The sequence below is a fragment of the Sparus aurata genome, chromosome 19 (assembly GCF_900880675.1).
Source record: "Sparus aurata chromosome 19, fSpaAur1.1, whole genome shotgun sequence".
NCBI classification, from domain to species: Eukaryota; Metazoa; Chordata; class Actinopteri; order Spariformes; family Sparidae; genus Sparus; species Sparus aurata.
The window spans coordinates 7121407-7142684 of NC_044205.1; the positions used below are offsets into that span (position 1 = coordinate 7121407).

Sequence of the window (21278 nt, forward strand, 5' to 3'; positions counted from 1 at the left end):
GTAAATTACCAAAAATATGAAATAAATGAATAAATATGACAGCATTATCACTGTAATATTGCATTTGATTGAACTACACAAGAGAAGAAGACACAACCATGCCAACATTTCGGCACTGAAATGTGCGTAAGAGTACTCCTGAGTGTTCGCAGGATTTGTTCTTGCCCAAGAAAAAATCCTAGATGAGAAAAAAATTCATGAATGCCACAATCTTTGTAAAATCTTTGTAAGTGGGACTTAAGAACAGATTTGTTCGTAAGAACGGTTCATGAATGAGGCCCATTGTCTTTTGACTTAGGCAAAATAAAACGGCCTAAGTCACACTCTTGACATAGGCCATTAAACTACAGGGGTAGAATCACATGATCTGTTCAACTGAGGATGTAGGCGATTTTTCCAGAGGTGGGCATAATCATGAGGACATGATTTAGGCAAAAAAGATAATAATAATTTTTGCCAAAAAATTACTTAGGCAATTATTTTAGGAAGCTGACAGTATGCTAGACCATGACATTCCAAAATCTGAATTATTTTCTCAGTAAGCCCTGTTGTGTCAAGCCTTCCAGCAGATTCAAAATGGAGAAAACTCTCCTGGACAGCTCCACTGAAATAGTAACCGAGCACTAGAGAAATCTGTTCTTTTTTTAAACATCTTTTGTTTCATCTGCCATGATACCGAAGACTTACTTTTTTTCACTTCCTCTGTAATTTTGTTTCGAACCATATCAGCCAAACAGCTCAGAACCTCATTCTGAATTGTTTTGCTTGTGTACTCTATGAATGGAAGTCAACCTTTGTTAACAGCTTTGTCATGGTTAGCAACTGTCTCCAGAAAAGCCATAAAGTTCCCTTTATTATTGGAGTCTGCAGACTCATCATGTCCGCTTTGAGCAGTGTTCTGTGTGGAAGTACGTAGCAGCACTTCCCCTATTGTTTTTACCCCTTTTTTCTGCTATTTGTTTGTTATGTTCCTTGTCTTTGGGAATACTCTAGCCAAGGATGATTGTCATACCAGGCTACTTTAAAGTTTCTTGTCCTGTCCCCCATAAAGGTCCTTGGAAATGTTTTCAGCTTTGGTTGTGCTGGTGCTTCTTGCCAACATTTGCTGAGATCTGGAGAAAGACAAACCATATGTCAACACATATACTAACGCAATAAAGAAACACCAATAGAATATTTATGGGCCAATGACATTGGAGAACCTGATTAATATAAAACAAATCATAAGACTAAACATATCTACTTGAACATGTTGTTGCTACATTTTTTCCAAACAAGCAAATGTTCTTTCAGCATCACTAACCTGATGGTCCAGTGCATGTAGCACTATCCTCTGTCCGTCTCTCATTCTGCATCTTCTTCCTGACTCTCATCTGTCATTTCTTCCTGCTCTGTTCCTTCACTTTGCACTTGCACATTGCTGACCTCTTCACCTAACTCCTCTGGATCCCTCTCTACTCCCAGCTGCCTCTCTTCATTATCTGTCTGTATCTGTGTCCCATCTGGATCATCTAGTCCACTATCATTGCTGCTTATGTTTTGGGGCCGGGGGACGAAATAGGACATAATGTCCCCCTTTGTATTCATTTTGATAACTGAAGAGCAAAAATAATGGGACAAACAGGCAAAGGCACAACACTGTATTAAACAGGCTATTAACTCAATACTGTTGCCGTCAGCTTGCTTGAATTACTATTATGATGTAGCAGTGATTCTTGTAAAACTAGATGACGAAAATAAGGGCACTGAAATCATTTCACTCTTGAAACATGTACCATCAACTTGGTCTGAACATTCAGGTCAAAATTCTTCAATGACTATGAGAGTGGAATCGTTTCAATGACCGCATTGGAAACTAACCAGTCAGCAACAACATTTTCAGACCAGACCAATGTGTTTTCACTTACAAAAATAAAATAGATTTACTCACCTTCAGTCCAGCTGTTTGGATGATAAATTCAAAAATGCTAGCCAGCTAGATGTTTAGCTTATGTCACAGAGAGGCACACATACAGTGGCCGAGGTGAGTAGGTGACTGTGTGTGGCTGTGTGAGTCAAATTCAGACTGCAGTGATTTGTTTTAGACAAAGAACAATTTACAGACTTCCCGCCGGGGAGGGATCAGCCTCAGCCAGCGTTGGCTTCGCGCATGCGTGCTTCATTTACAGTCTGGACGCGGAGGGGTGAACATCTCCTCCCATGACCGCCGCCGGGAGGGACTGCTGCGCGTAATGACTGGGCCGCCCACCTGTGAGCGCTCTGGGAGGCTGGAGGGGCCCACGGAGCACCCGCTGCTCTGTGAGAAGAGTAAGACCCAGAAAAAGTCGCTCGATTTGTCGCTATTCGCTTTTCTGAGAAACAGTCGCTGGAGGAAAACTTGCTAACTATTGAGGCAAAGTCGCTAAATGGCGATACGGAGTCAGTGTTCACTGCTGCTACTCTTTAAAACAATATTAAGAACCATAATACAAGTATAAACAATATAACAGTGTACCTAAATACACACAGTAGTGGTGGTACTTCTGTGTGTATTTAGGTACACTGGTATATTGTTTATAGTTGTATTACAGTTTTTAATAGTGTTTTGTTCTGACTCTGTGTTTATTCAAATATTCTATGTTTCAGGTATGAATAATATGTCTGTAGTATACATGATGCAAGGCAGCGTATAAAATATAACAAGTAAGAGTGAAATCAAGTCATTGTGATGCAGAAAAAAACTTTCAGTCACATGTTAGGAGCTGCAGTTGCTATTTGTCAGGTGAAATACTTCCTTTTATGAGTTGTATTGGCCCTTTAAAGGTATTTCAACAGGTAAAAAGGACTGGATTGAATATAATCTGATAAATATAACCACCAATAGTGAAATCAAGTCATTGTGATGCAGAAACAACCTTTCAGTCACTAGTTAGGAGCTGCAATCACTTTTTGCAGGTGAAATACAGGCTTTTATGAGTTGCATTGGCCCTTTAAAGGTAACAGAGAGTCAAAAGGATAATTGGAATAGAGATCAATTCTTTATTTTGTATATAATAACCCATCTATTATTCATGTTAATAACAATTTAGTTTCAAAATATAGGGCATAATCAAGGATATTAGACATACAAACACATATTAACACTGAGAACTTGCCTGTGATCACGTAAATGTCATTCCCCCATTAGAATATAATCTGCAGACACTTTGGCCACAATTGTGATTTTACAGTTACAAGAAACGTTACAGACATACCTTTGCTATCATCACGGACATAAAGTTATTATGACTGTTTGATCCAGATAAAAGCAGCTGTAAACGTATATAAACTGGGCGATACAGCTATAACAGACCGCGCGCTCTCTCGGACTGAAATCAGTAACTTGCGTGCGAACACTTTTTGGCGCCACACCGGTGTGGGGCAGCACAGAGACTTTCTGCTTGCTTCCAACCAAGATTCAGCCAGTAGAAGAAGACGGTTACTGGGGTAACGACAACATCATCTCCAGCCACTGACTGTCTGAAAGCTAATAGCTAACATTTTCTTAAGAAGTAACGGTAGTTGACATTTGTCCTCGCATTGAGACGAGCTTACTACACAGTCGCTTCGGTTGGACATTTTATACGTCTATATTGTCCGCTAAAACGGCCAAGAAGCAGTTCAAGTTAAGGTACGAAACATTTAACTACTAGCGTGCCCATGCTACTAACAGCTAGCTCCCCCGTCGTAACAAGCTAAAGCCAAAGTTATCTTAACATTAGATTACGTTAAAAAACTAAAATGGCTAACGCACTGCAAAGGATACGGCCGCCATGAGTTTAGCTACAGGCTATTTAGCTGATGTTACCTACAACTTACAGTCATACTTGGTAACGCTTTCGGGTCAGTAACATTCAAATCAATGCGTCATGTTTTTTTGATAAGTGGATTTAACTGTAAAGCTACACCAAGCTACCAGTAATTACTAGACTGTCTTGGCTTTCATCGTTAAAACTTTGCTGTTTTATGCTGACGAATAGCAGCGCATAATTTGTTGATGCAGCATGCTTCTCATAACAGAAAAACGACGCTTACATAAGATCATGTTGATGAACCACATGGAGAAAATGTCTTTAATTTCTTCGACAATTCAGCCTCAAACTGGCTCACACTGGGCAGCATATGTTACTGAGATATTTTGTTTATGTCAGGGTGCATACATCTGGAATACAGGATTTCACAGAGATAGTGACAGGTAATTAGGAAATAAATTACAGTTCAATAGTATACTAAAATTGGGTGTATACTAAGGCTGCACAATTAATTGAAGTATTATCGAAAGTGCAATATGGCCACGTGCAATATTTAAATGGAAGGAAGCTGCGGTTCATGGGTAAAATGTGAGACAAATGATATCATTCATCATAGAAGATTCTACTGTACTTTAGACTCAAAACGATTCTATTTATTCCATGTGTGACAAAGTTTAGACAAATGAGGCATAGCACTGAACAACATGAGGCTCTTTTTGCATCTGAAGAGCCTCTTCTACTTTTTTGGTCGGCGTTCACGCAGTTTTTCTGTTTAACAGCTTTGTATGACACAATACACTCACACCTTGACATTTTTCACTATGTTGTGTCTACAAGTACTCACTACCACTTTGAAAGACCTATGCTGCTTCTCATATTTTAAGTACAGTATTTCAGTGGTACCAAATCAGATTAGATCAGATGTGTTCAGCCAGTTAAATGCTTATCAGTTGTGGGCAGAACAGGGATGGACAGAACATATACAACACAGCACTCACCTGCTGTCACCAGGCAAACATGCTAACAACTGCTGAGTTACAGGAGCTGATGTTTCCACCCATCAGCTCCAAATATCTGATTTGCACTTATTATTGTTACTGTTAACATGTCCAGAGGTTTAAGGCATCATGGCGAGCCAGCGGCCTCCCTCCAGCATGGGCCGCCCAGGGAGCCGCAGTGGATCTGTGCTCCCAGGCGCTGGCAGACCCCCAACAGCCATCAGACCTCCTCCTACAGCGATTCGTGTTGCAACTGGGGTAAGTCAGCTGCATTTTATATGGATTTTAGTTTTAAGATAAGTGCTTCTCCTGTGAGTGTATTGGTTACACTGCTAAAGTCACAGCAACATATGTGCTACAGCAGAATAGCAAAGGTGCTAAAGCTCAAATGTATCTCTCTGTGTCCTGGCCCCTGATGATCTTTTTCATGTCTCAGGTCAACATGTTTTGAGAAAAAGAAAAAACAAAAGATGAGGAAGTAGCTGTTGCATCCCCCCCTCTCATTACTGACTGGCTGCCTTATATCTCTGAAAAGTTCAACTTATTAATCTTGCAACTTTCAAACAGACTACTTTTAGTTCAAGGAAAGTTTGTGCTTGCATTTGTGATCTGAAGATCTGTGATGTAATAAGCACCTGATATCTCTACATGTTGCAGTGATGCTAACTAGTCTGAACTTTTAATACCAACTTTTTTGTTATTTAAGTGGTAAGAGACCCAGTCTCACTGAATTTTATTCATTTATTTTCATTCTAGATGGTTCCAGGTACAAGCGGACATCCTGGTATGAGGGGCGGGATCCCCACCCCTGGAGTCCTGTCAGCACCAATCAAAGTGACCGACAGGCCTGTGACCCAACAGGGCCTCAGTGGGATGAAGACTGGCATGAAAGGTAAGTTTGACATCAGCTCAGTCTTCTCACATGGACATATGTCTACTTGTATGGTTTAATGTTGGTGCAGTCATTGTGAGCCATGTTAAAACAGACAAGCCATTTTAGTGTCACGCCTCTCTCCCTCTTCTCTCCACTAACTGCCTCCTTCTTCCATCCTCAAAAGGTCCTCAGAGACAGATTCTGGATAAGTCCTACTACTTGGGCCTTCTGAGGTAACACATGCTACTATTGATCCTACTGCCAGGGACAAAATTGTTGTGAAAAAGATGTTCAGCCCTATCCTAAGCAAGTGTTCCCAGCAGGGCAAACCCTTTTTAGAGTACCTGTTGGTACACACTGGAAAGTTTTACCATTTGAAAGTAAATGTGTTTGTTGTTGTGCTGTTAGGAGTAAGATCAACGAGTTAACCACAGAGACCAGCAAACTGCACAAAGAGATCGACAACTACAACCAGGAGAACTCTGTTTATCTCTCCTATGAGAAGAGGTGAGCACTGTCGTTACTAGGTTGGACCGACACTGTCCACTGACACTGTACAACTTGTAATTACCAACAGAGCATGTTCTCCAATTTCATTTAGGCCCACTGGATCCCACAGCCTTCATATATTTATAAATACAAGGAAATACACTCATTGTGCAACAAAAATTTAGATGTTTTTGGACTGCACTACTTCATCACCCAAACCTATGAATTCTAACTTAAATTTTAAAAAAGTAATAAAATATACTTCTTAAACGCATGCCCAGTAAAAACCCAGTCTGCTCTGATTGGTTAGTTTTCAAAGGCCTAAGCAGGCAACGCCCACTATGCTTTTCAACAACTGCTGTGCTGGGGACATGGTCTGCAGTGGTGACTGTATTAGATGGGATATCTACCATCCTGACAGCTTATTTAAAGGCACAGTTTCTGAATACTTGATACTGTGTTATATAACATCTTGAACCTGCTTTGTAATCAAAGAGGACATAGAAATCTCACTTTCTACAATATGTGACCTTTAACTATGTTGGTAAAAAAAAAGATTGTGATGAGATGTTACCATGATCCATCAGAATTAGCTCAGTAGGTGAAAATGACTGATGGATTTAGTTCATCCATAGTGCATATATGTCATGGTAATTCATTCATAAGAGCAATCCAGAAGTGTTAGATGAGAGTTGTGGAAACCTGTTGGCACTGTGCTACCAACACCCCTTTTACACTGGAAAACAAAAACCACCAACATCTGCTGACATTTGGCTTTTGTCTTTAATGTAAATTTGTACAATCTATGTTCACTCCCACATCAATGACTCTGCAGTAGTATCTTCTTTGATGGAAACACAACACCTGGCTGGACAATTTCAAACATCGTTCAGTGAGACGTCTCACTCCTTAGCTACTTCCATAATCAGCTCTGGAAGAATCAGTGTTTCTTATTCTAAACCATTATTGATTAAGACTTTTTAAAAACTAACCTGATGGTATTTGATCAGCTGCTTTTTTTAATGTTTCCTGTTTTTCTGGCACATTCTTGACGTCTAACACCAGAACAAAAAAAACATCCACTGGCTGTGAGGAGTTAATCACCAACTTTTAGCGTGTTTGCTCATAGTAAAAAACTGCACATACATGCTAATTTTTGTGTAAAATGGTACAAATCATGTACGACCATGAGAGCTCCTCTAATACGATGGATATACTGATTAACAATACTATAACAGTGCCAACAATTCACCAACCCTTTGTTGTTTTCTTCCCTCTCAGAGCTGAAGGCCTGGCTGTAGAGATTAAGGATCTACAGGGGCAGCTGGCTGACTACAACATGGTAAAGTGTTAATCGTTGTTTTTAATTATTTTCTCTTCTATATACAGTGAGTAAAAATAGAATATGCAAACACCAACGCATTTGCTCCATGCAAGTACAGGTGGAATAAATACCCTCCCAGATTAGCAGCTAAATGATGCTAGATGTTTGGTCCTAGCTGTCCATCGAGTTTGCTTAAGTTAAAAGGTAACAAAACATCTTGTGTTTACAAAGTGTTTGAAAAATCTTTGATGGTTTGATGGTCTGTGCTGCACTTGTTAAACACCTGATGAGTACTGGTATGTAGGTGATTTTATTAAGTTCATGTTGGTGTAACCTCTTTATTTCTATTTCCAGCTGGTGGACAAGCTCAACACCAACACAGAGATGGAGGAAATGATCAATGACTACAACATTGTAAGTACACCATGAAAGCAATATGATTATTTTTGTAACACCTCCAGTCTCAGAAGTCAGAGATGTCATTCAGCAGGCTGGTTTGGGACAGACTTTTCCTTATTACAAATATAATGAGAATGCCCCCTAATTTCTTCACTGTTTTTCTTCTCCTCCATCCTAGGTGAAAGACCAAAATAACAGCGAGGCTGAAGGCATTGATAGCATATTCACTGAGAGGAGAGAGTAAGCTACTTCTTCCTCTTCTTATCATCATTGTTATTTTACAGGGGATCCCCTCAAACACAGTTTCAGATGGCTGACGAAAGAATTTATTTTGGGACATCCTGTTCTTAAACGTATCTTTTATGATGGTTCAATGCTAAAACGACGATGAAAAAAATCTAATATCATGGAAAGAAACATGCATTTAGTATTTTGTAAGATTTGAATGGTTTATAATTAGTATCATCAACAGTCAGTTAAGTAAATGGATTAATTGTTTATGTTGCGGCCATGTCTCATGAATAGCTGTATTATATACATGTGTATATACAGTTAAACAACAAGTTCATCTATTTAGTTTGTGGAATCAACATATATAAATGTCAGTCTTTTAAAATTGTCATTACCTTAAAAATAGCTGTAAACGTTACATTGCACAAACTGAACAAAGCAGAAAGAATCTATCGTTTTCACCCACTTGTTAACATTCTTCAGAAGTGTGGTGGCTACAGTAATGTTTGGCCCAGAGGCTCAAATGAAAGTAGACCTCAACTATGAATAGCAGGTGATTGATGCTGTATGTCAACAAGGAATATAAACTAATGCAGACTAGATGAAAGCTACATGGGTACATTCTCTATAAGATCAGTGTTGTTGTCTCAGGTGCAAACTAAAAGACTGATGCAGTGACATGCAATGTTGATTCTGCATCACGTCTTTCCTCCTTTGCCTGAAGAGCTCACATAAACCTGTGCAGTTTGGCTGGATAAATAATTGCCATTCAAACAACTCATTTTAATTTATATATAAAAGGAGGCAACACATCTGTGTGTATATAGAGTATGGATCTGTTCAGTGGAGTGAGCAGTCAAGATCCACATCTGTGCAATAGTTATCAAATAAGGATACGTTTCTGCTTCATATTTTTAGTGATTGAAATTCTTGATAACCATCATTTCTTCAATCCTGCTTTAGTGCTGAGAAGAAAAAAACCCAAATTAGTTTAGAATACAGTTATCCATCCATGGTGATGTAAGAGCTACTAAGTTGTGGCACAAATCATAATCACATTTTTTTTGGTCAATTATGAGAGATTATTATTATTTAACACCAATACTCACTGACTTTGGAAACATAACTCTAGAGAAATTTACAATGAATTTCCCTTAAATTTTAAATGTAATTCAACTGAAAAACACAAATTGCCTTATAATAATCATAATGTATGAGGTTAATATAACATATAACAAACATAAACATGTATTTAATATATGATTTGTATTAGAAAATTATAAAACATATTACAAGACAAAACAACATTGTAAAATGGAATACAGCACAATAATCTTGTATCACAGTTGGCTTGGTTTTAATAGCTTTGGAGGCCAAAATCATGAAAAAACAAAAAAAAACAAAGATTAATCACTCTGCCGTAGCAACGTACTGTACATGTCCCGCGTAGAGGAACTACACCAGTAGTGAGCACCTGGTTTTTTGACTGCATGTGTTACAGATTATCCCTCTGTGATGATAACCTCCCAGTCTTGTCACTGCTTCACAAGCTGATGTTTTCTTCTTCATAGTTCTGCTGATGCCTCCTCTCCTAAATGTCGCTCTTCCCTCTTAATGTATGGATCCTCAAAATACTCATCCTCCTCCTCTTCTTCCTCCGACTCTATCTGCTCGTTCTCTTGCTCAAAGGTGAATGTTAAATGGTTCTGGTATCTTTCTGTCTCTGAAAACACTGTTGACACAACGTCCTCCTCCTCTTCCTCCTCTTCTTGGCGTAGTCGCTTATGACGGTAGTTGTGGAAGAGCCTGTACCAGGATGGCCCCTTAATGCCACATAAGATGAGCATGGAGGTGAATAGTGCCAGCACTGCCACACATGCTGTGAACTTCCATGTGTTGCCGAGCACAGGTGTTTGGTCTAGTTTGGGTTTGGATGGAGAGAGGGAAAAGAGCCTGTTACGCTTGTTTTTACAACCCATAATAGAAGAAAGGTTGAAGAATAAGAAACAGGGTCGAATGTATTTTTCTTACCTTTGTTGATATGGTTCTGGCTTGTCAGTGTGGTCCTCAGAATAGTGGAAGTCTGCTGAAAACCAACTGATGTTGGTGGTTTCTGTGGGTGTCTAGTAATAGTGAGTGGTGTTGATGGGGAACACACAGCCATAGCCTGCAAAAACTCTCTTCCAGCCTGATCTTCTAGAGAAGTACAGTTGATTTCTGGTCCCACTGTAGAGCCAGATATCACATAGAAAAGCCCCTTTCAGAAATGCACCCCTTCAGAAATCTGCCCATTAGGGACTTTTATTAAAATTATGATATACATTGAAAATGAAAACGTAATTCCACAACAGAATTATCGATTCCACATATCTATTTGTATTTTGAGTAACAATTAAACATTTAATTTGCATTTTCTTTTTCACCTGCTGATATGGGCCTGATGGCCGTAGAATGGCATAGGTGGATAACTGACCCAGAAGATCATCGCAAAAAGTACAAACCTTTTGGAAGTCAACCTGAGACCACTAGACAAGTTTCACATATTTTGTTTTATCATAAGGCTGAGTTTAAATAAAATAACAGTCCCAGATTTTTAAAACCAGTATAGTGCTTACAAGACATTTTCACTCTGATCTTTAGCCCCCATGAAACTGGAGTTTAAAGTAAAAAACGATTATTTGGATAATTCTGTTAAGTGAAATGTGGTGAAATTATGAAGCAAGCTGCTGATTTTACACTCAAATCCCATAAAGTGTAATAGTGATCTAAACATGTATCAAGCTACTTGAATTAGGGATGCAAGTGTTAAGCAATTTGTTTAATTGATAGTCAGCTACCATAACAATTGGTTAATCAATAACTCATGTTTTCCTCTAGAAAACTGTTTCAGCCATTGACATGATCTATGTTTGTTACTTGAATGATAAATGAATTAACAAAATAGTGACATCATTTTAATTGTCCCTCGCTATATTAAATGTAACTTAACATTATTGTATATTTCATTTTGATATATTTGATGAGCATATACTTTGTCATTTGTAAGTATTTGTGATATTTTTTCTTCGGTCTCTGTTGGTTAATACATATTTAATAATTTATCATCTTAACATTGATTTAACATCCCTAACTTGTACCCATCCAAATTTAAATTATAAATCCTAAATATAGAAGTGTAAGAAAATGATTAGAACAGCCTGGATTACATGTTGGCTATATTACAAAAAAGTTGCAGGAAGGAAATTATTACCAATAGTGGCTCTTGCTGCTTTGACCTTTCCAGTACGGCTCAGCAGGGGACAGGAACAATTCCAGGGGTTTACCCGGAGGTCCAGCACCTGATGGCACCAGACAGGGTCAGGTTAGATTGATCAATTATAACTTGGTTAATACTATAAGATTTCTAAAAGATCAGCAGGTTAACACTTAATAATAATCAACTGCAGTGTAATTAGTTTGAACGTTAAACATTAAGGAATGAGAGAGAATAAAAACTTCGACAAGAATGTGCTACTGAAAGATTTTCGGTTTACCTTTAGCTGTTTGATACGGGTGTATAGCTGTGTATGGAGACTGGACAGCAGATTGTGGGACAGGTTCAGCTGTGTCAGGTTATCTAGGCCAGAGAAACAGTCTGGGTCCAGGCTGCAGTAACATCCAGTAGTAGGATTAGTATTACATATATGCAGTATTTATTATATCAGCAGTGGTAGTACTTTAACATCCGTACTTATACCAGTGATGTTGTCACACGCTTGGTTAATCAGTAACAAATGTTTGACGTTGTTATTAACAAAAGGTGGAGAGCAGATTCCTTTATCTGTTTCGTATTTACCTGCTGATTTTGTTCCTGGAAAGAGACAGCACTTTGAGTTGTGGTACCACAGAGAAGTATTTTGCTGGTATAGCGGTCACCAGGTTACCATCGAGGTGGAGTTCAACCAGTCCAGGATAAGTAGCCAGGGCTATTCTGTCAGTCTCGTTCAGAGTGATCAGGCTCCCCTCAAGCACCAGTTTAGTAACATTGGACTTGCTGTCACCATGAGGAATGACTTGCAGAGTCGTGTTGGTCAAGGTCTTTTTTTGCTGATGGGTAATGGATGGACAGTTAATAGACTAAATAAACACCCTGAATAAACACTTAGAGACAGAGCAAAAGGAACACAACACAACCAGTTATGATCCAGAAATCACATCATCACTCAGAAAACGTATTTCCTCTCACTGGAAGAGTACCATCTTCACAAATAGACTAGAAAGAAGTTCTCCTACTGGTATGATGTCTTCCACACTCGCAACGTTACTTCCCAGTACAGTCATTGCTACCACTGCAGTCAACCACTGCAGAAGAGGTCGCCGGCTCCTTGCCATTATCATACCCTGGAGAAAAAAACACTCCGTACTTGATATGGAAAATAGACTCTATTTTCATCCCTTTTTCATCACTTTGTTTGTTTGTATGTATGTATATTAGAATTAGGTTTATCACAATCCATGTTGTTTTTTCAACAAAAAAACATGACCTTGTAGAAAATGCAGTCTTTTGGGCACACGCCTGAATATAAGGGCTCTACGATATTGGAAAAATAACTGACATTGTGATATTTTGTGATATTCCTTGCTTTACATATTGAGATATTAAAAAATATACACAAATTTCCTCCCAATAACTTGAGTATCTGTATTTGGAAGTAAATAGTAAGTTTCACTTTTGTATTAGGCAGCCAAAAAGCAGTGGCTTAATGTTTTTTAATCTGCCTTCATTGCCCATCCTGGGATGTGACTATTGCGCTTGCACAGCTTACATGAGGGTAATCATGGCTGTCCTGTTTCAATGTTTCAATGAAACTTTGCGTCCTAGTCATTACTTTTATGAATATATTACAGATTGAGAAATCTGCCTATGTAACACCTTGATCAGAGCAGTGTTCCTGAATTATTTGATCTCTTCTAAAACACACCACACAGTCATCAATTACACCAGAATGCCTCTTATTTTCCTGATACCTTTTAGAGAAAACAAACTCATTAAAGTTCTTGAGACTGAGATTCAGTGAACAGACACCTGTTCCTTTTATGCACACATGTATTTGTAATTTTAAAGGTTATTCAGCAGACACATATCTACATCTGTGAGTGTTACTGTTGTGTTCCTGTAATGTTGGTTGTCTCATTCTGTCACTATTCCATATTACTGAATATTAACTGAAGACACTTACCTGTCCTTCCACCGGCACTCAGACGAACTTTTATTCACCTGTCACCTGTGATGCAGCCAGCACAGCAGATGACCTTTGTTCCTTGTTGTAAAAGCTCGAGGCTGACACACACTGTTAGAGCTAGCTAAACATTTATTATCGATGAAGTCAGTCCTCCTTCCTCTCTGTTTCTTACTTTGCAAGTATCTTCAAGGCTTTTGTTGTTGACAACAACTCTCATTTAAACATGATACTAGAGAAAAGAATGTATGTAATTAACATAATTAAATAGTTAAAGATTGTTATTCAAATGACATTATCTGGTTTTATGGAGAGAAAGGTTACAGTATTGGATCAGTGAGGGGAAGAAAGACAAAAGGTAGCATTGATATACCGTACATGAGTCTGTGTGACGTCTCTTCCACACTTCTTTCACGGCATCCTTTCTTTATCTATCTTGCTGTCTTATCTGGATATCTGTGTGTATTATCTGTCCTGGGTATGAGGCCCAGGATCTTTGACACGTGTCTCCAACCCCCTGCTCTTAACTTGTTAAGGCAAAGCAAACTTGAAAAATTAATCAAACTGAAACAAACTCTTCCACCCTGCCATGTATGTTCGCTGTGCAGGAGAGAGGAGGCCATCAGGGCGATAGAGGAAGAGATCAGGAGGGAGAGACGGGTCGCTGATGAGGTCATCCAGGCCATGCCAGCTGCCAAGCAGGACAAGTATTTCACCATGACAAGAGCCAATGAGGAACTGCTACAGGTGTTAATGGAGTTTTAATCTAATTGTGATGATACTGCTCCTTTCCTTGTGTTATTGAAGTATAAATGTGATGTTTGCACTCAGTGGTACTGTACTTTGTGTTTCTTCTCCTTTCTCAACCTCCTCTCCTTTCCTCCTGGTTTTCTTTCTTTTGCAGGAGCTAGCTGTTCTCCAGGAGGAGCTGGACGTTCTGATAACCAGGAAGGAGGATTATGAAGCGGTGAGTGGAGTTACAGAGTTTAGTTGGGGAAGGAATACATCTGAAGCTTCAAATATCATTCAGTGCGACATTTTCACAGCTAAGCTATGCGGTTAGCACTTAAGTGGGATAAGAAACCAGAATAATTGAGAAATATGGTGATGTATCAAGTAATTATTTCATAAAAGTGAAGTTTCTAATTAATATAAGTCCCGCTTTAATCAATAATAGTCTCCTTTCTGACTCGTGAAATGAAAGTAAATGTCAACCATGAATTTTAAAACCTGAGCCCACAGTAGCAACCAGTCTAAACTACAACAAAAGGTACTTTTTCATGTCAGTAAAAATGTTTTCTATCGAAACTCTTTGACAAAACACGTTACAACAAAGAAAAAAGAGAACAGCACTGGACAACACTACATAGCACAGTGTGGTGGTTCTGATGGTTTGGCTCCAGTCCTGAAGGGCTGCTGTAAGTTAAACAACAAACCACCAGATGTCACTGTGCTGATCTTTTTCAGCTCAAATAGAAAGAAAGCCCCGAAGCTGCATCAAGCTGTGTCTGCCCATCACTGCTCTCTGGTATCCTCATTAAAATTTTAAAAAGAAATATTCCCAATGATATAATTAATTAATCACATGCTGTAGAAAATGGATTGCTGACTGGATGGATGGATAAACAATTTAAGTAACGACCCTAAATAATTTAAGGTCCACATACAAAATTGACATAAGCTCAGAGTTGTGGAACAATAGTAGATTTTCCTGCCAGGTTTAATACTTACATACACACGACATACTAGAAAAGATATCTCATAGACTCTATAAGACCTTCTTAAGCTTTTATTGTTGAGGAAACCTCAAGACTTTTCAAAACCAGCAGATACCCGGGGAAGGAGGATGATGAAGCGTGTTAAAGAAGCAGGAAGAAAGGAGCAGACAAGAAGTAGATAAATGCACATGTGAAGTAAATTCAAACAGCTTTTCAGTCACATCCCACTGCTGTGTAGTGAAATGGCAGCTGCTGTGGCAGCAGTAACATCACTGGCTGTGGTACTAACAGTAGTAGCAGTAGTGTAAACAGTAGTAGTACTATAAGCTGATTTAATTTACGTTCTCTTCTGTGCAGGAGCTGGCCCACTCACACATAAAGCAGGAAGTGGTTCGGCTTCATGGGACTCTGTCTGAGCTGGAGGCCAAGCGGGAAGCCAAGGAGGCTGAGCACAAGAGCCTGGGCTCCCCACAGGAGGAGAGGGATAAATTATTTAAACAGGTAAGACCACAAGTTAAAACTGGCATAGACAACAACGTTTCTATTGGACCCATACTAGCTACATTTATTCAAAACACAGTTAAGACCATTTTGACAAAATGGAGATGAGCTCCTCATAATTACATTAATTTCAAGCAAACTAAACAATATCATTTGATTAATTGAATCCAGACAGAGTGATAATAGATGTTCTCTGGGAGGCAGTGATGACTCGTGATGAGACAGACAGTGAGACGTCAACATTTAAATGCTGCTTTATTTCCAGGTGAAGGAGGACAACCAGGAAATCGCCAGCATGGAGAGACAGTACGTCTTCATATTGAACACAGCATGTCAAGTTGTTGCACCAAAACACTGTGTCTGCATTGTTAGCTTTCATTTTCATTGTTATTCTGATGAATGTATTACTTATAATTAGAAGTTCAAGCATGAGACACTGACAGCAGTTGAGCTCTGTGACACAACGTCAAATCTCACTTCTTCTTCTATAAATTACTTGAGGAAGCCAAATCAAATCAGGCAAGAACACAGTCAGCATATCTCTGCAGTATCGTTTGCCAAAAGTTATGAAAGCAATTCTGTTTCAAATGTTGGGCTGTCACAAATGGATCCAGTTGGAAGTTCTTGTGAACTGGTAAAAAAAAAAGGCTAAATGAAGCGCTTGAGAGGTCCTTATCTACTGTATATGTTTTACCTCATTCTACCTGTGACCTTTGAACTCTTCCTAACTTGTTTCTAAATGTGAAACTCAGACTCACAGAGATCAGGGACAGGACCGCACAAATCACAGAGGAGATCCGTCAGCTGGAGCAGGACTCAGAGGAGGCACAGGGTAACACAGGACAGCTGCTGCAGCCTTTAACTCCTCTCTCACACTTTTGTTCAGCCTAACGTTTCCTCTAAAATCTGTCATCTTATAGTTTAAATGTTACAAATTATCAGATGACAGACACTGTCAAATCTTTTTTTTAATATATATATATACCATGATCTGAAACTATAGTTTTAATTAGGACTTGGACTTAGGCTGATGATTTTTATGTTTATCTTCTATCTTATCAATAGTCCAAAACACAAAGATAAGGGGAAACTGAAAAAAAGACACATGATGTTTGAAGTATTACTTAACTCTCAAAAATGTTATTGATACATTTTCTACCAATTAGCCAAATAATTAATCAACAGTTTTATATAAATGTGTCTTTACTTGGACACATTCTTACACACAAACTGCCATATACAGTAAAGTATACATTCAGTAATTCTGTTTAATAACCATGTGATTGCTTGCTTAACTAACAGTTTCATGTCTGCCCATAAGGGGAATGTCAGCAGAAATACAAGGAGCTGAAGAAGAAAGAGGAGGAAATTGACCGTAAGTTAGACGTTTGACAACAGAAATGATTCGATGTGAGACAACTTGTATCAGATCACAATTTTATATCTTTAATAAAGGATGTAGATCAGGCAGGTCGTGGGTAGGACTATTGATTCCCTCATATATTTAGAGTGAATAAGGGGTAGAAAACAAAGTGACATTTGAGTTACGTAGATACAACGAGAAGAAGACAAGACAGTATCCAGTTACTGTATAAGACATTCTAGTCTAACTGCTCTAGTTCAGTGCAGAGTTTGATGTTGATTTTAAAACTGCTATAACTGATACAGGGATATGGTGGCTGACAGTTCTGTGGTAGCATGCACTTTGCAGTGTTGCTTTGGAAATGACCACCAGGAGGTGACAAATCCTGCACACATGAGCTTCAGTGGATCTGCATGCCCACATCTTGTGAATAATGATGGCATGTGTTTCAGGGTACCTGGAGTCTTTCGAGGAGTCCAGAACTCAGGAGCAGGAGAAGATGACGCAGAGCCAGGAGAACATCGTCTCCCTCCTGGAACACTGCAGCAGGGTGAGGAGGAGGGGCGGGTGTCAATATATCAGTGAAGAACAAAAGACGGTCAAGAAAATAGAAAGAGAGGGAGAACGAATGGCTGTGAAGATGAGGAGAGGTAGATGGACAACAGGAATGTCCCAAAAGACAGTGTGGTAGAGAAGACTAAGTGTGTGTGTGTGTGTGTGTGCGCAGAACATGCTGCGGTTACGTCAGGTGGATACAGTTACCGCTAGTGAGCTGAGGAACATGCAGGAAGTGCTGGTCAGCAAGGAGACGGAGGTGGTCCAATCAGAGAGCACCGCCAAGGGACTGACAACTGGTTAGTAACACACACACACACACACACACACACACACACACACACACACAGGATACAGTCTTTCTGAAAGCATGCCAATGCTAAGTGTCAAACTGTCCCTCTGTCCCTGATTTAACCTCCACCCAGAGTCCCAGCGCCTGCAGCAGGACCTGGAGAAGGTGCAGCAGCTGGAGGGGAAGATCACAGGTGAGCTGAGCAGCCTGAAGGAGCGGGTCAGCACCATGGAGTCGGAGCTGACCACCTACAGAGACCTGGACACGCTGAGGCACACAGCGGAGGAGAAGAAGAAGGTACCACAGTCTGTGCTGCAGAGATGTGCAGCAGTGTGACACACTGAGAAAAGTGTAGCACCCAGTTTGCTGCACACAGCTCTGCACTACAGGAACTTTTTGGCATATTTTATCTGTAGTTACAGATATCGGCCCCATCAGCTCACTTTTGACATCACATGCTGTCGATTAAAACAGTTTTCTTGCGCTAAATGCAGCTTTCGGCTAACTAAGCGTATGTTCTTCCTGTGCAGAGACTGCAGGAGGAGCGCGTGTCACTGAGTCAGCGTCAGGATTCATTCAAACAGCTGCTGGAAGAAATGAACCAGAAATATGAAGCTCTGAAGACCAAACTGCAGGAAAATGAGACTCACGCTCAGGTTGGTACAAGTGCATTTTTCACAAAAGATGTTGAATTTGTTCTATATTTTAAACATACTGTATATTACTGCACCGGATGATACCGTATCCTATTTATTGTATACTGTATACTTTTTGTATTGCAGCAGAAAATATAGACATACCTATACATAAATACAAAACATAAAGTTAGGCCTCTCCAGTTCCATCAAAGCAGAGGTACAGCACAAGATGTACAGATTGCCCAGGCAGGGCATCGCAAAAAAACATATTAAAAAATAATCTCATTTAAAAGGCAACATTTCTGATCAAAATTCAGACACCTTAAAGCGGAGGCTAAACAACAACAACAATAATATAATCAGTGGTTCACATCGAGCAGGATTACAGCAAACTACAAGAATATAAGCTAAACAGCCCTCAACAAGTTTCATTACAAGTTCAATACATCAGATAAATATTTTAACATTTAACTGTCATTGAAACTAATTGCACTTAAATTAGCAGTTTCCTTATGGGAGTTCTGTATTGTGAAGCTAGTGGTAGCAACTGAACTTTGGCTGAACTTCGAGGGATTCAGTCTACATTGTAATGACCCCACAGGTGATGTCACAGACGTGCTGCTGTTGAAGCGCCCTTGGCAATGCCAACATGTATTACTCTGCTCATGCTTATCTTGTGTTTTTTCCACTGTGTGTGTGTGTGTGTGTGTGTGTGTGTGTGTGTGTGTGTGTGTGTGTGTGTTTCAGCTGGCTAACCTTGAGAGGAAATGGCAGCACCTGGAGCAAAACAACTTTGTAATGAAAGAATGTATCCTTCTCAAGTCAGTGAGTGATGTCACTCATCACACTCTGAAGACGACAGTTTTGAGAGATGTGTGATTTGTCCCTGTAAGAACTGCCCAGAGTTACGTCAGCGTTCCTCCCTTAACTGCAGCTTCAGTTATTGCTTCTAAACTTCAGGAGAGCGACTACGACTCAGTCGCCAGCAACGTCTACCAGCAAGTGTCCGAGTACAACAAGAGTCTCATAGACTCCGTACAGAACAACAGGAGTTAAACACACAGAGGAGAAAATGTTCTGTTGAACACATCCACAGACCGACAGTGTCTGTGTTACTACTCAGTTATAACAGTACAGTTCAGTTAATGGCCGTGGTGATAACGCTCCTTCGTCTCTTGACAAAGCATTGGTACTTAATTGTGTCACTCTGAACAAAAAGAATCATTAGTTATGTCAGAAACTTCAAACTTCTTATGAAGTTTTTCTATCCAGACAAAAGATTGTGTGTTTTGCCAGTTAAGTACTTTTTAGGTTGTGATGATCGTGGCACTGTTTTTTCTCACAGATGGACTTAATCAAAGAAGAGTGACCTACATTTATCTATTTAGTCAAAGTTTGTGAGTATTTATCTATTAGCTATATTTTATATTCAAAATGTCTGGGAGACTCTTCTGCATCCAGTGTAGGTTTCCATGAATGTAGCTTTAAAGGTCTCTGGTCATTTTAATAAAGAGGTTATAAGAATAAATCAAATGTTGTAAGCTACTCATATCAGCCAATGTAAAGCCAGCTGCTTGGGTTTGAAGGTAACACTGCATCTCCTCATTGGCTCAAATTACCATGTGGTTGCAACACAGTGATGTTGATGGTGATATCCATCAATATTTCTGGTAATGCATCTTTGTATAGTTTGTCTTCCTGCATTTCCCAAAGTGTTCTGTGGTCTTTTAGGTTCCGGTTTAGTTCCCCAGGTGTTTGTTTTTTTAATGTCAGTGAAGAATTGAAAATCAGCATAAAGAAATGTCATTCATCACAGCACACACACTGTCTACCTGAGTGAAGTGGCTTCACAGCTACCCTGTAATGCGGTGTTGTTCTTCATGACAGCTGATGGTCTTGTGTAGTCACGAAAACTTCTTTGAAAACAACTCTCATAAATATGTGACTAAATCTACATAATTGAATCCATTTACCAGGAATCTACTCTATAAGGCATCACAGTGTGTGGATGATTATCCTGAGTGCTGATCCTCGGTGTTACAACATGACGAGCATCAGGATGCCCAACCTTCAGAAATAACCCAACAATAACTCACATGTGATTTGCGACAAAGTCACTTATCATTTTTGTATTTATTGCTTTTAATTACAGGAAAAACATCAACAATTTGCATAAAATCCAAATTCCACTCTAGAAATATATTTGACCTTTCCAGTACAGATCATATCAAAGAGTACAGTAAACATTACAACTGAGGGTGGCAGCAGAGTGACCCCTTTGCAAATGTACAGTACAGCATTTTTCAAACCATTAAGGTTAACAAAACTACACTTGGGTTTGTTTGGTGCTTCCTCAGTATTTACACTGGACTCCCCTCTGAATCCAGTCTGACTGGTCCACATCTGCTCACTGCTTGTGATCACCGGATCCAGAACTCCCCAGGATCTCCAGATCCACTTCAAGTGTCAAACGAAAGGAGAAGTTGTTTCTGGGAAACAGTTTTAGGGCACAGTCCGATCTGACAGCAGTGCGCTCGAGGGCGTGCATCCTTTACAGATTTACATCAAATGTCACAAAGTCTTCACGGCTGACGTCCTGACAGACACTTCAAAAGTGCAATATGTAAAAATGTAGTTTTCAGACATTCAAAATGTAGCTCGGTTATCACCAGAATGTGAAGAAATAACAGTTTGGACATTATGTAAAAACACATTTATGTACTGTGTTGCAGAGATATTTATGGAAGTCGGCATGCTAACCAGCTAGCCACGGTCTGCCCACAGGGAGACTGCCGAGCGCGGTCCCGTGCCCTCTCACTCAGCTCTGGTTCTGGAGTCAGCTAGGTATCGCTAACTGCATGGCTAACTGAGCGAGCTAGCGGAGTCAGCTACAGTTAGCGGTCACTC

The 21278-nt window shown here is 39.6% G+C and overlaps 2 protein-coding genes across 4 annotated transcripts; one reads left to right on the forward strand and one right to left on the reverse strand.

Annotated features, from left to right (window-relative positions):
- The first annotated feature begins 2206 nt into the window (after positions 1–2206).
- ift74 (intraflagellar transport 74) lies at positions 2207–20191 on the forward strand. 2 transcript variants are annotated; one of them, XM_030397863.1, is made up of 20 exons: positions 2207–2307; positions 4884–5026; positions 5525–5660; positions 5827–5875; positions 6051–6149; positions 7413–7473; positions 7810–7869; positions 8033–8094; positions 13913–14051; positions 14209–14271; positions 15380–15523; positions 15789–15829; positions 16276–16355; positions 16845–16898; positions 17339–17436; positions 17614–17740; positions 17867–18030; positions 18264–18389; positions 19119–19179; positions 19312–20191. In XM_030397863.1, exons 2-20 carry the CDS (start codon positions 4898–4900, stop codon positions 19425–19427), a joined length of 1809 nt encoding a protein of 602 aa, XP_030253723.1. In that variant the 5' UTR covers positions 2207–2307; positions 4884–4897; the 3' UTR covers positions 19428–20191. The 2 variants fall into 2 exon arrangements, with proteins under 2 accessions (XP_030253723.1, XP_030253722.1); XM_030397862.1 differs by lacking the exon at positions 2207–2307 and adding an exon at positions 3443–3649.
- Positions 9033–13356, reverse strand: LOC115569774 (leucine-rich repeat-containing protein 19). Of its 2 annotated transcripts, XM_030397864.1 has the most exons (7): positions 13305–13356; positions 12358–12465; positions 11921–12171; positions 11619–11730; positions 11336–11423; positions 10117–10311; positions 9033–10003 (listed from the first exon to the last, which is right to left on the reverse strand). In XM_030397864.1, the coding sequence occupies exons 2-7, from the start codon at positions 12460–12462 to the stop codon at positions 9651–9653; spliced, it is 1104 nt and encodes a 367-aa protein (XP_030253724.1). In that variant the 5' UTR covers positions 12463–12465; positions 13305–13356; the 3' UTR covers positions 9033–9650. The 2 variants fall into 2 exon arrangements, with proteins under 2 accessions (XP_030253724.1, XP_030253725.1); XM_030397865.1 differs by lacking the exon at positions 13305–13356 and having other exon boundaries at positions 12358–12805.
- Positions 20192–21278: the final 1087 nt, after the last annotated feature.